Source organism: Odocoileus virginianus, unplaced genomic scaffold, assembly GCF_023699985.2.
Source record: "Odocoileus virginianus isolate 20LAN1187 ecotype Illinois unplaced genomic scaffold, Ovbor_1.2 Unplaced_Contig_4, whole genome shotgun sequence".
Classification (NCBI taxonomy): domain Eukaryota; kingdom Metazoa; phylum Chordata; class Mammalia; order Artiodactyla; family Cervidae; genus Odocoileus; species Odocoileus virginianus.
Window position 1 is genome coordinate 136,720 of NW_027224321.1, and position 14,959 is coordinate 151,678.

The 14,959-nt window shown below is 42.5% G+C and overlaps 1 protein-coding gene across 9 annotated transcripts in view; it reads left to right on the forward strand.

Moving 5' to 3' along the window:
- Positions 1-14,716, forward strand: part of TRPM8 (transient receptor potential cation channel subfamily M member 8) — an 86,490-nt gene extending 71,774 nt beyond the window's left edge. For 2 of the 9 annotated variants that reach the window (XR_011486310.1, XR_011486311.1), the window contains 3 exons: positions 2,854-3,107; positions 4,012-4,045; positions 8,912-8,963. Coding sequence is in view for 7 of the 9 variants with exons in the window: in XM_070463566.1 (XP_070319667.1) it covers positions 2,854-3,074 (221 nt within the window). In the remaining 2 variants the exon portion in view is untranslated. Of the gene's footprint in view, positions 1-2,853; positions 3,108-4,011; positions 4,158-8,911; positions 9,005-12,014 lie in introns of those variants that run through there. The other 7 variants (XM_020893850.2, XM_070463568.1, XM_070463566.1 and 4 more) reach the window with 7 other exon arrangements.
- The last annotated feature ends 243 nt before the right edge of the window (positions 14,717-14,959 follow it).

The window sequence follows — 14,959 nt, forward strand, 5'->3', positions numbered from 1 at the left end:
TTCAATTAAAATAGATGAATAAATAAAGAGAAAGCCAATCCCCCAACCTGGCCAGCAAGTGGACAGGAGCTTCAACTAGGGAAAGCAAAGCAGGCAGAAATGAGCCGCGTCCATCTGCACCTGTCTCTCTGCTGGGCTCACAGCAATCAGAGAAACGGTGAGCCATCGATGTTCTCTTCAGACAGTTCTTAGTCTCAGGAAGGAATAAAGAGTGGGGGGGATGGGAGGTGGAGGACAGGATCCTCCAGCCACTGTGCAGTGATGACAGGAGACAGGGAGCCAAGAGCTGTTTACTCCCTGGTGATCCTGGGGCATCTGGTCACCACCTGCCCTTCTGTCTCTCCTTCGGGATGGCTAATTCCTGAGCCTCAGCATTCTGTGGTCGTCGACTCCTCTCACGGTATTGATTTCCTTCCTACGCTTACTTTGCATTTGCCTCCAGTGATGGGAGAATCATGGGGTTTAAGCTTCACACGGCCCTTCTTTAGAAAAAAATGCAAGATTTTTCAATAACTTTTCAGAAAAGGTAGAATCCAAGCATCCCCGTTTAGTACTTTTTGGGCGATGCTTTCAAGTGATAGTAAAAGATATGCTACCCAGTGATTACAGTTTTATAAAACCCATCACTTTTCATGAATGAAAAAGTACTTATTTATAGAACACTTGAAAAATACAGGAAAGCTCAACTAAGGGTAAGAGCAGATGGGCTTCAGACGGTAAAGAATCCAACCTGCAATGCTGGAGACCTGGGTTCGATCCCTGGGTCGGGAAGATCCCCTGGAGGAGGGCATGACAACCCACTCCAGTATTCTTGCCTGGAGAACCCCCATGGACAGAGGGGCCTGGTGGGCTGCAGTCCATGGGGTCACACAGAGGTGGACCCAGCTGAGTGACTAAGCACAGCACAGCACATCTAGAGATAAATATTGATAGCGTATTGGTATTGATTCTGTTTTTCTTAGGTGGGTCTATGATAATCTGACTGCTCTGTGCATACATACTCAAAATCTAATTTGCTTATTTAACTAATAACCTCCTATAGAACATCTCTCATCACCATAAATATATACTTTTTTGATAATTTTTAGCTGTGAAATACTCTAGCCTGTGGATATACCATACTTCATTAAACCAATCCCTTGTTAAGCATGTATGATGGTTTCTCCTCTTTGGTTACTATGTCACACTATGATAAGCAGTTTTATGTATTCATTTTTGAGTGTGTCAGCGACTTTTTTTTTTCCCTTTGAGTTCTTTCTAGAGGAGAAATTTCTAGATATAATGTATGTACATGTTGAAGTCTTTTGCTATGTCTGTTCCCATCCCACCCTCGTTCCCTAAGGCTGTTACTGTTCACAGATTTTTCCCAGTGTGTGGGAAACCTGTTTATTCACCTCTTTGCCAACGCCTGGTACAGTCATTATTGTAGACCCTGCTCAGTTTCCAGTTTGGTTGTGAAACTGCCATGGTGTTGTCTCAGTCAACATTTCCTTGACTCTTAGACAGGCTGGAGATTTAGTCATTGGCCATTTTTGCTGTCTAGCCACCTGAGTTCAGGAGCATCTGTCCTTTTCTGGCTGATTATTAAGTTCTCCTACTGGGTTTCCACCTACGTTTAGTTTGAGGAAAAGACATTGAGAATGACTTTGCTTGGAAAAATCCAGTTAAGAGAAATTCAGTTAGGAATTATTTTTTAAAGTGAATGACCACCATTGAAAAATAAATCTGGACTTGCTCTCTGGGATCTGCTTCAATTCTGCCCCTTGCATATTGGTTTTGCCTTTGACTCCCAAGTAATTCTTTCTACATTTAGGAAAATCTTATAGCAGCTCCTAAACTCTAACATCTCGAAGAACAAATTTAAAACTAAACACTAGGTGAACTTACTCTGAGTGGACACCTGCATGAACGCATGCACTTTTCTTTCCCCACGAATTCATATGAAGGATTGCTGTCCATTGCACTGGTCCTGGAAACACAGGTGACACCTTGATCTGTTCTTTTGTTTTCATGCCATCTGGAAAGCTAAGTCACTATAAAAAGTGTTAGCCACTCAGTTGTGTCCGACTCTTTGCAACCCCGTGGACTGTAGCCCACCAGGCTCCTCTGTCCATGGAATTCTCCAGGCAAGAATACTGGAGTGGGTTGCCATTTCCTTCTCCAGGGGAACTTCCCAACCCAGGGATCGAAATGGGGTCTGAGGAATTGCAGGCAGACTCTTTACTGTCTGAGACACCAGGGGAGCTCTACTGTTAAAAAAAAAAAAAAGAACTAAAAACCTTGCTGGAACATTCCCCAGGCCAGTTTTGCAGCACACCTGGTTTAGGTGAGAGGAAAAGACTAAAAATAAGATTTTCCTTGAGGTCTATACTTAGACTGCATATTTCAAGAGGGTAGGAATGAAGTCCAGGGATGATTCTCCTTTCCTCCAAAGTTTCTACCCCAGTGTTAGGTTGAGAATAGACAATCCATCAGTAATTATCCAACTGGATAATCAGTGTAGCATTCTGATGTCATCAAAATGGAACATAGGAAATGTGAAAACCAAATTGACTAGTGAAATGATTTTGTTAGGTCACAAAATGCACAGATGGGCTATGGATGGATCTCTGTCTGGAATGAAATGTGCATTCCTATTTCATGCAAGCTCCAATTCCTCATTGTTACCAAGAAATTCATTACTATTCCATCGCTCTGCTGCCGTCACTAGTGAGTAACATTAGTCAGATCAGCATGTGCAGGATGAATCTAATTCCTTTGGTTCCAGGGTACGGCAAAATGCCTAGCAGGTGTTGATTTAGGAGGGAAGCGGGTAAGTGAAACAACTTGAATGTTTTTGTCTCGTTATCCAAGGTTTCAGAAATGAAGACAACATGATTCTGGCATGGGAAGGTGTCATGAAAGAAAATTACCTTGTCAAGATCAACACAAAGGCCAGCGACCCTTCAGAGGAGTACGTCAGCATTCATTCCTGCTTTGCGAGGCTCCCCTCATGTACGGAAGCTAGCAGATCACAGGCAGCTTATTTGAACAAACTGTGTAAAGAAAATTTGTACCAGAAAGCAGCAGCATAAGGCTCAGACAGCCAAAGGTGACAAACACAGAAGGTGTGTCAGCCTGCTAGGAAGGGCAAACCCTCCCCACCTGCTATCTGATGGGCCTCCTGATGGCAGGGAAGTAGGAGGTGTTGATATTTGGAACCTGCAAGGCAAGGCCATGGGACCAGGTGGCCAGAGCATGGGTCCCTGTGCCATGCTGCAGAGGTGAATTCTGGGAAGATCCACAGATCATGGGCAGCAGTCATCACCTCACAGGGTCCACACATGTATCTCTGCGAGGAAGAAACAGAGAGATTAGAAGATGGCAAAGCCCTTTGGTTGGTCTGTCACAGGCTGTTGTCCCCAGGAAGTCCTGAGCATCCTCTGTGAGGCACATGGGGTTGCCCAGAGAACTAGACACATCACTCATTCCATAGATGGTCCACGAAGAATGTGGGATGCAGGGCCTCCAGGAGCATGCCCTTTGAACTTAAAGTGGGGTTAATAGGGTTAATAGTCAAATGTAATTCTGAGAGCTCCAAGCACACCTCAGAATTCAGTCTAAGAAAGAGCAAACGTAAGAACAACTACTCCCTTTGTTAGACTTAACACAGCTCTCGGGAGCACGGGACGTGAGGCGTGCTTTTTCTCTTCGAGCAACAAGGCAGAGGCCTCTATTCTCCTCCGTCCCTGGACTCAGAGGTGTTAGTTTTGGAAGAAAGGAATGGACCTTATGTGTCATCTTCCACCCCCCACCTACATCAACCAAGGTTGCATCAATTTGCTGTCCTTCCAACTGGGACAAGAGTACAATTCTGCTTTAGTATTAGGAAGAAAGTAAAAATGATAAAAGCAGCTGATGTTAATTTAGTTGAAGATGAGAATGATCTGTATTGTGTTCTTTAAAATAACCCTTTTCTCTCTCTTTCTCTCTCTCTCTCTCTGTTCTCTCTCTTTTCAAACATCTTTGAAGAATAAGGCATCGTTTTAGACAGCTGGATACAAAGGTAGGGTCCTGTTTATAGTTTGGGAAATATTTTTTAAACTCTGTTATCTTTGAGCTTTCAGCTAGAGGCCAGTGTCCAAAAATAAATGAAGTTAATTGTCTTGAAAAATGGATATGACCCTGTTCTGTGTTCAGTTGTCTTCATTCACTGTGTAAAGTCTGACTGCTGGAACAAAATTGCTTCTCAGATGTTCCTAGCCCACATGGGAATAGTCCTGAGTCCCATTTCTACAGCATCTGAAATTTCCCCTGCTTCTGTCTAACCTAAGACCCCATTTCTCTTTTTCTCTCAAGAGAAAGATGCTTGCAATGACAAGGAATACCAGACAGGCTCAGAGAAGCAGCTTGGAAGCCTGGGAGCCTCTATGCCAGTCTTTGTGGCCACTCTAATCTGTCACCTACTGAATTTGAATTACGAATTCACGAATACACACGTAAATGTCAAGCCTAGAGGGAGAATGGCCGCCTCCACCCTGAGCTGGGCAGCTGGAAATTATGATTTGGTTTAGGAGAAGTGACACTCGATTCATAAATACGTGCTCCCTGTTAGGCTCTGAGGAGGAGGTGGTATCTTATCGTGGCATTCTGAGGATGGGCCCTGGGCATTGCAGTCACATGTCACATTCGCTGCTCCCCCCCTTGCCGCCCCCAAGATGTGCTGTTTCACTGCTGACAATACCCCATCAGGAGTGGCAGGGTTTCCAGTACCCAGATCCCCTCCTATAGGAGGATCTCAAAAACATTGAATAAATGAACCAAAAGTGCTCTCTTCAGAGCTCTAACTGATGGTTTATCCAGTCCACAATTCCTTGCATATGTATTTCTGTACTAGTTATCAGCAGCATGTAAAACATCAGAGGCCATGTGTCCATGGGTCTCCCTTCCTGTGCTCTGGTCCTATGCAGGATGCTGAACTGATGCCTAGAACCTTCCTACCTGTCCCTCCTGCCCCCACAGCTTGTCTCTTCCTTCATCTTCTTCCCTCCCCTGGAGCCTCCTGCTCCATACATTGGTGTCAACCACTCAGGATGATGAGTGTAGAATGTTTCTGTCACAATCAACTTTAGTTCCCTACACTTCAGGGACTTTAAACAACTCTTATTTCCCTCTCACTTTCCTGGATCAGGAGTTTGGGAAGGGACCAGCTGGGCAGTTCTTCTGCTTCTTGTGGTCTCAGCTGGGTTTACAGGGCTGGATTCAACTGGAATTAAGGCCAGGACCTGGCACCTTGGTGCTCCTCCTCATTGCTTTTGTCCCCACATGACCTCTGATCCACGTGGCTTGGGCATCTCGGGTCAGTTCCTTTTGTTCCATAGGGGCTGGCTTCCAAGGCTGAGGAAGTGCTCCCAAGGTGGGACCTGGACCTGGCATGACATTGAGTAAAGAAGCCCCAGGCCAACTGAGATCTAGCTGGGAGACGAGTCAACTCCACATGTCCATGCTCTACCCCTCAAGGTGGGAGTGACACGTAGACATGGAGAGACTCGACAGCTATCTTTGGAACCACACCATCACACAAGAGTATACCCTGTTTCAGCTGCTATCCTTCTGATGTACTATTGCTGGTTTTTAATTGAGTGACTAGGAAGACCCCTAGTATGTTAAGGCTGTATATTGTCACCCTGCTTATTTAACTTCTATGCAGAGTACATTATGAGAAATGCCAGGCTGGATGAAGCACAAGCCTGGAATCAAGATTGCCAGGAGAAATATCAATAACCTCAGATATGCAGATGACACCACTCTTATGGCAGAAAGTGAAGAGGAACTAAAGAGCCTCTTGATGAAGGTGAAAGAAGAGAGTGAAAAAGCTGGCTTAAAACTCAACATTCAAAAAACTAAGATCATGGCATCCAGTTCCATCACTTTATGGCAAATAGATGGGGAAACAATGGAAACAGTGACAGATTTTATTTTCTTGGGCTCCAAAATCACTGCAGATGGTGAAGCAGTCATGAAATTAAAAGACACTTGCCCCTCAGAAGAAAAGCTATGACAAACCTAGACATTACATTAAAAAGCAGAGACATTACTTTGCCAACAAAGGTCCATCTAGACAAAGGTATTGTTTTTCCGATAGTCATGTATGGATGTGAGAAATGGACCAGAAAGAAGGCTGAGGGCCAAAGAATTGATGCTTTTGAACTGTGGTGTTGGAGGAAACTCCCGTGAGTCCCTTGGACTGCAAGGAGATCCAACCAGTCCATCCTAAAGGAAATCAATCCTGAATATTCATTGGAGGGACTGATGCTGAAGCTGAAGCTCCAATACTTTGGCCACCTGATGTGAAGAGCTGACTCATTGGAAAAGACCTTGATGCTGGGAAAGATCAAAGGTGGGAGGAGAAGGGAACGACAGAGGATGAGATGGTTGGATGGCATCACTGACTCAATGGACATGAGTTTGAGCAAACTCTGAGAGATGGTGAAGGACAGAAAAGCCTGGTGTGCTGTGGTCTGTGGGATTGCAAAGAGTCGGAGATGACTGAGCCTCTGAACAAGGAAGACACCATTGGGCTAAGTGCCATCAAAGCAGACATGGCCCCCAAATTTCATGAATGGACCCTTTGTTGAATGTTTTGGGTGTGGGAGCATTTTCAAGCCAAATTACATAGGATTAAGTGGGAATAACACTTTGCAGTATCAGGCGTGTTTTCCAGATTGCCTGAGTCTACATTATCAGGGAACAAGGTCAGCAGCTGTGAAGACCCTAAGTCCAGAGAGGCATGGAATGTTCCTGATCGAGGGGGAACCCCGAGTGGGAAGAAGGGGGAAGCTGTGTCATCCTGTGAGGGAACTTGATGGCCTCCTTAGGGGTGGGGTTTATTCCCTCCCAAACCTCTGGGGACATACCTGGGACCCTTCCTTCAAAGAGCCCTCTGAGCAGTCAGGGTGGCCACATCAGAGGGGCTTAGACAGTCTGGCTTGGGAATAGAGGTGCTAGGGATGTGTCCAGATGTGTGTCAGTGTGCAGAGAAAACAGGCTATTTTTGGTTCTTCTGTTGTTCTACTTGTTGGTCCACTTGAGGTGGCTTTGGAGGGAGTCAGTGGAAAGTGGACTTGGGGTTGAGCTCAACCTTCCGTGTGCCTTGCTGGGGGCCACTCAGAGCCTGGGCAGGATGGCAACACGAGGATGGAGACGGACATCCAGGCACTGGACCAGCTGAACTGACTCCCAGGGTTCAGGGAGGCCTCCTAGTCCGTGAGCTTCTGGGAGGGTTGGGGAGGGTTGTGGGGGCGGTGGGCCTGAGCAGCGGGGGCTGCTGAGGGGTCCCAGATGGTCGCAGTCACAGTTGGGGGCTGTCCACGCATACCTGTGAGCCTGGGGTCTGTGGGGCCTTCAGGGCAGGGCCTTGGTCCAGGCCCCTTGGCGTCTCCCTGGTTGTGGAGCTCCTACAAGAAGCCCCCCACACGCTGCATTTTGCAGGTTTTAGTAGAATTTAGACAGAGCCCTGGGAAGCCTTAGACCATACAACACAGAGCCCTCGGCCTGCACCCACGGATTTCACTGGCTCTCTCCCGTCTTCCAGTCCTGCCGCCGCCCTCTCTCCTTTTTATCTCCTCCCCCATCCTCTACACCTTCTCTCAACAACAAGTTTCTCCTTCGTATCCAAAGAGAATTTTAGGGCTGGCCACTTGTTTCTTTGAGCAAACTCTTGATGTCTTAAACCATGCTAAATCAGTGTATTAAAGTCTTTTTACTGCAACAAATACAGAGATTTCCCCAAACCTTCCAGTAAAAAAAAAAAAAAATTCTCCATCTCATTCTTATACCAGAAAACAAAGTCATTCCTTGACCTTAAGTCTGTAAGTAGGAATCTTACTATGCCTTTATTTTAGGCAGCTCTTATGGTTTCTTTTTGTCCTTTTTCTAAGAACAGTTAAATGATGAGGTTAATACTGGAAAGAAACCATAGTTAAACTGAGAGTTTTCCTTGAATGAGTGATTTAGCAAGTTGGAAGCCAACTGTACAGAGATTGCGTTATGTCTATAGCTTTTATCAAGTGTAACAATATGGCTTGTAATTTGAAGTGATCTTTATCATCTTCATGTATCTTGTGTAAAGATTTGTGAAATATGCATGTATTGAAAATAATTTTATCATGCCTTTTACCTAAATTTGTTTTGCTATTTATACTGTGTTTTTGGTGAGGGGAGACACTTCATTTGCAAAAATTTGATTAGTATTATATTATTTTCATTAGTGTTATGCTTTTATCAAAGCAAAGCTTTATTGATATCATTTATTGGTATTAGTTACATATAACATTATGATTTATATGTATAAATTGTATTTGTGTGAATTATATATGTGTAAATTATATATATATATATATATATAGGTTATATATTATTTCTGTGTTGTTAAAAATCTATTATTCCTATGTGGAATCAGTAGTGATTAAGATTTGTGCTTCCCTGACGACTCAGCTGTAAAGAATCTGCCTGTAATTCAGGAGACACAGGTTCGATCCCTGGGTTGGGAAGATCCCCTGGAGAAGGGAATGGCAACCCACTCCAGGCTGCTTGCCTGGAGAATCCCACAGACAGAGAAAGAAGCCTGGTGGGCTACAGGCCATGGGGTCGCAAAGGAGTTGGGCGTAACTTAGCGACTAAACAACAGCAGTAGCAAAAACTAATCCTAATCGGTGCTCATGCCTATTTGCTAGTGATTTGGTTTCAGAAGCCTGTAGTGAACAAGCTCTGAAATATCACCTGTCTGATATTCTGCCATACTCCAGGCATGGGCCATACTTCTTATTTCATGTATAGTTAATCTATTTCATGGAAAAGCCTTAGAGTCATGATTTAAAATTCAAGTTGGAAAATTGATCTTAAGACCAGTTCTGTTTTTCCCCTTTCTAAGCTTAATGACCTCAAAGGTATTCTGAAAGAGATTGTTAACAAAATCAAATAAAACCGCATGGACTCTGATGGAGAAAAATTTAATTCTAGCAAGGTAAGTCATTTGAATAGCTTTCTTCTTTTTTTGCTCTGAAATATACATATTTTGAGACTAATTCAAGATCATGATATTTTCTGTTATTTTGTTTTCACATGTGATCAAATTTGCAAAATAACGATGGTGTAAAAAAATCAATCAAGGGATATAGAAAGGATACAGGTGGAAACCCACCTCCCGTAACTCCCCCTCATTCCCCCAGTGCAAGACTATTCCCTGGTCCAAGATGACCACTAGTAGTATCTTTCTGAATCTTTTTTTTCAAAACTTGCAAATTATATAGCTATTTTGACATTAATTGAATCAAGGTCAGACTGTTCTAAGACTTGGCAATTTTTTCTTACTTAACTCTAGATCATGAGGGTCTTTACAGATCTGTGCTTCAAATGTGTACCTCATTCTTATGACGCATCATTGATGATTTTTGCTGTTAGGGGATACACAAAGTGTGGGTCTTTTGGTTGGTTTGTTTTATTTTCTCTCAACAAATGAATGTTGATCACATCTTACTACCAAAAATGTTTTAGTAAAGATTTTAAGACTTTGGGGGCTTCCCTGATAGTTCAGACAGTAAAGAATCTCCCTGCAATGTTGGGAGACCCCTGGGTCAGGAAGATGCCCTGGAGAAGGGAATGGCTACCCATTCCAGTATTCTTGCCTGGAGAATTCCATGGATAGAGGAGCCTGGCAGGTTACAGTCCATGGGATCACAGAGTTGACTGAGCCACTAATGCTTTCTTTCACTTGCAAGGTTTTTAGCAATAGCTCATTCGCACAATAAAAATGTAATTCAGTTAACTGGCAAAATTGAGCCCAAGGCTTTGTACCATGATCTGAGCATTTACTTTAATTAAGTTTTCTCATTACCTGTCCAAATGCTCAAACCAAATGTTAAAAATGTTGTTAGGGAGTTGTAGAGCTAGGAGGAATCAGCTATGAGCATTCCATTTGATTAGAAATTTTTTAAGGAAGTGAATTGCACGGAATGGAAACACAATTAAGGCTCGCTCCCACCTTCCCTCTTTGCCTTCGTGTTTACTGAGCACCTTCTAAGTGCCAAGGCTCAGACCCTGATTTCCACCTTTGCATAAATCCTCTCACAGCAGAATTTCTGTTCACAGAGTGGCTGTGTTATAGGGGTAACTGGATTTGGTGTATCTGGTCACTCAACACTTTTCCTTGGATTCTGACAATTACATATCATATTCTAAGCCCTCTATCCTGGAATATTTTGTAAGGGCAAGATTGGCACATATTTTATTTGTATAGTTATTTTGTGTGAAGGCAGGCATGGCCCCACAAGTTGCTCAAGAAAACAAACCTTGAATATTTAGGAAGAATGCATTTCAACTCTTCCATCATGGTGCTTCATGAACACAATATTATACTTTACAATAAATTATAATTTGAGTTTTGAAGCATTTGTTACTTTATGAGCTGAGTCATAGAAAAAACAATTAGGAAGTGATGAAACAATTTAAAATGATTTAAAAACCCATAGAGGTGTAGTAATCAGAATAGATGTACTCATCCACCTCTTAAAGATCTAATCTCATCTCTCTTTTTTTTCCAAGAGTGTTGACTATGAGGACAATGAGCACAGAGACTGGTTTCTTAGCAGCCTGCTCTTTGCTTAGACTTAATTTTTTTTAATGTAAAGAGAGTTGATTCACTGGTGAATGAAGATGAATTGGGAGAAGGAGATCACTTCATGTCCACGTTGGGCATCTGTGAGCCTGGGGATGAGAAGAGCGTGAGAACACGGAGGCCCGAGATAGTCTTAATCACAGATATCTTTAGAAACAATGTGCTTGGCACATCCAGTTTGTTGGTATACTTTTTACTTCTGGGTAGAAGATCCATTTTCTTTTTTTGATGTCGTCTGTCTGGCATGTCCTTAAGAAGTTTGCTGAAAATGTAATTTTATAGGCAACCATCTACATGCTACTAAAATATATTTTTTTGATTTTTTTAATTGAAGTATAGTTGCTGTCAAATATTATATAAGTGTACAGTATAGTGATTTGCAATTTTAAAGGTTAATTCTTTAAAAGTTAACTCTATTTGTAGTTATTATAAAATGTTGGCTATATTCCCCGTGTTGTATAATTTATCCGTGTAGGTTATTTTCTACGCGTTAGTTTGTACCTCCCTCTCCCCTCCCCATATCCTGCCCCTCTCTCCTACCTCTCCCCACAGGTACATGGTGCTGAAATATTATTATTGTAGTGTGTCTCTGACACTGCTTTCTCTAGAGAGGTGAGGATATGTTTCCTAGGAGTAGGGGCAAGTAAGTGAATGCCAACTCAAGCGGGTGTAAGCTGGGCACCAGTGAAGGCAGGGCAGAAGGGACATCTGGGGACAAGTCTTTTATCAATTTGCCCATCGGAGCTCTCCATCTTGAATCAGCCTTTGACCCAATAACTTGGGATGAGATGTTTGGGTATAAATATTTCTTTCTCCCATGCTAAGATTGAAAAGAAGTAAGAACCAGGGTGAGAGAAAGCTATTTGTTTTCTTGTGCCCTTACCCCTTCCCTGAGGATGGGTGGAGAGAAGGTGGGGTGGGGAGTACTTCCTTTGGGTACCAGAAATTGTTTGATCCCTCCACAATGATCCATCAGTTCTTGTATTGGCTGCACTTAAATTCTAGTTCATCTCTTCAGTACATTACTGCAGTTCTTAATGTTACTATCAACCCATCCTTGTGCAGAAATCACTCAGCAGATAGGGCACTTGGAAGCTTTCTGGGTCTTATCTTTGAGTTGAGTCTTAACTGTTCAACCACAGTCATTTTGTTCACATTGGCAAAGTGGTCAGGACTCACCTCTTTAAGGGAGAAAAATGGTCATGTAATCGCTTCAGTACTGAAAGGCAATGTCTCAGTGCCTGGTAGTTGCATGTAGGCCCTCTGTCAGTATGTTACTAGTGTGTTTTGAAGCACGCGGTGTCCTGAGAACAGAAGAGGGAGATGACTCTTAATGCATGCTCCTCCTTTGTCTTCACAGGTCGTATCCGACGTCTACATGGAGAAGATTCAAGGGATACCGCTGAGCAGTTGCATCTTGACAACAGCTGTGTTCCTGACTAAGCGAGAACTGCTCAGGCCCCTGGGTGCACCACCATGGCTTTAATCATTCCAGTGTGCTCAGTCTGAGGATAAAATGTGTCTCCGATTTCACTCCAGAAGACGGATGTGAAGGAAGAACATTTCCTTCCCCGTGCTTCCCCCCAGACGCTGCCCTGTTGCTCTCTGCGTCTCCATGGCCGGAGCCCTCTGTGGATGCTTTAAGCTGCGTGGTGTTCTCCCGTTTCCTTCTCTTGTCCTCCTTGGACCCATGCACATTAGGGAACATCTCTCCTAGGAATAGCAACCTGGTCCTGCTTTCTCTCCTGGATCCTTACTTTGTCTTCAACGGATTCTCTTTTGTTTCCTTTTTTTTTTTGGTATTAGGTGACTAATTATCTGTCATAGTGTTAAAAGTTTCTACAGTCAGGTCAGATTCTAAGACGTGCTACAGCTAGAGGACTCTGCTTTTTTTTTTTCAGGAGAAACTCTTATCATTTCTCTCTCTGATTTTAATCATTAAAGCATAATCTTCCTGCATGTGCCCCCAGAACCCCACTTGATGGAAGTATCCCCTTCCTAGCAGTGTGAAAAGGCACCTGAAAATGAATTCCTCAGAGGCGCATCTGATTTTGTTTTCACTGAATGTTCCTCTTACTTATTATTTTCCCATTATAAATAATTCATGGGTATGATAGGAAATTCATGGGTATTATAGAAAACGTAGACTATGGGGAAAGTAGAAAATATAAACAGTCTCACTATCTGAAGATAATCACTGCTAACAAGTCAGGGTGTTTATCCAGATCTGTTTTTTTTTTTTTTTCTATGCATGTGTTATGTCTCTTTTAAAATTTTATATAAAGTCAGAATACCACATATACAATTTTACATAAGCTTTTTCACTTAATATTTTATCCAGGATGTGTTCTTTATATACGGGGTCTTCTTAAACTTTACATTAACACTTGCATGCTATTCAGTCTCTAATGATTTCTGCTATGTTGGTCATTGAAGGTGGTTTCTTGTTGGCCAATGGGGTGAGCATCTATGTGCATGAATCTTTTTCCATAGTTGGGAAAATTTCCCATGGCTAGATTCCCAGGAATATGTATTTCTTATCAAACTATTTACAAGGTTTTTTTCAGAAATGTTTAGCAAATAGGAATTATTAGCTTGATATCAGTTCAGTTCAGTCACTCAGTTGTGTCCAACTCTTTGCGACCCCATGGACTGCAGCACACCAGGCCTCCCTGTCCATCACCAACTCCTGGAGTTTACTCAAACTCATGTCCATTGAGTCAGTGATGCCATCCAACCATCTCATCCTCTGTCGTCCCCTTCTCCTCCTGCCTTCAATATAAGTCTTATCAAAGTATTTACAAGGCTTTTTCAAAAATGTTTAGCAAATGGGAATTATTAACACAATACAGAACCTAGAACTCCTAAGATAAAATATTGCATTTAATCCTTAGTTTAGGAAGAAACCAGTATACTTATTTTAGTAATATAGAGGGTGAGGGCATTGCTATAGAATTCAAGGTATTATCTTATTGAACACCTGTAGTCCCAGCTTTGTCTGGAAGTGGTGTTATCTTTGGGCAAAAGAAGTAAATAAAGTTATTTAAACATCTGTGATTAGTTTTTCCACTTTGAATAGAAGGTACTCAGTGGCTAAAGAAGAAAATCTTAGAAGGAAGCTATTAAATGATTACTTCATTGGAAAAACTACAAAAGCATGAACTAAAAAAATGTTTTTCTGTTTTGTCTGGGCAGTAGTTAAAATGACTCCTCACAACATTGAGAATGTTTGTAGGGAATGAACACAAATAAAAGATGTCTTTTTACCTAAATCTCTTTAATGACCTGACAAGGAATTTTAGTAGTGGGGATGATCAATTCATGGTTTTGGATTCTGAAAAGTGGAATAAAATTTACTTGACCAAAATTGTCAATGAATGGAATTTTCAGGTTTTCTCTGTTAGCGAGGGAATTTCATTTTTGTTTCACCATAGCAACTAGAAGAGCTGCCTTTTCTGAATTCACCAAGAAGAGGCTTGTGTTATCACCATAGTGACTGGAAAAAAAAAAGTATTTGGCCCTGTCCATAAGACCACATAGAGAATGACAACCATCCTAACCTTTTATCCTCAATTCAAATGATGAATGTGAATAAGATCAGTAACTTGAAACCCTCCTAGAAGATAAAATTTAGCATAACTCTTGGCTGATCTCCTTAAATGTGCTTTTCCCTATATTCACATTTTTACAGACTGTGCTTTTGTCAGTGTAAGAAATAGGCCATGTGCACATCAATATCGTGAGTAAAAGCAACTGTTCCATTGACGCTGATGACGGAGAACTTGAACAACGCTGGGAGTTCACTTGGAGGAGCCGCCCAGTGCTTCCAGCTCGGCTTGTCTGGCCGAGGTTTTGCATGGTTCCTCTCTGTGATCTCTGTGTAGGACAGTCCTTGTTTTAGGTGTAGCTCATGAAAACAGCGGGCGTCTTGGCTGTACCTCTAATCAAAGTGCTGTCTTTGTATGTGGTACTAAAAATGTCCTGTGTGTGTGTGCATGGCTGCTGCTAGCCTTGCGGCGTGGCTCAAATGACTATGTTGAATTAAATGAGGAGGAAATGTCATGGGTTGCCTTTGTCATTCTTTTGAGAGTGAAAAAAAAAATACAGTACCTCCCTTCAGATTTATTTCTATGGGGATTTGACTCGCAGAGTTACCTGAGCTGACTTTGATAAGCAGATAACTCGAGCATTCTGATCGGGTGCAAGCGGAAGGCTGTCCCTCATGGTTCTGATTCTTGCCATCAGGGCCAGGTTTGGATCCATGGTCACTTTTTGGTGCCCCCAGTTGGGCACCCATCTGCACCC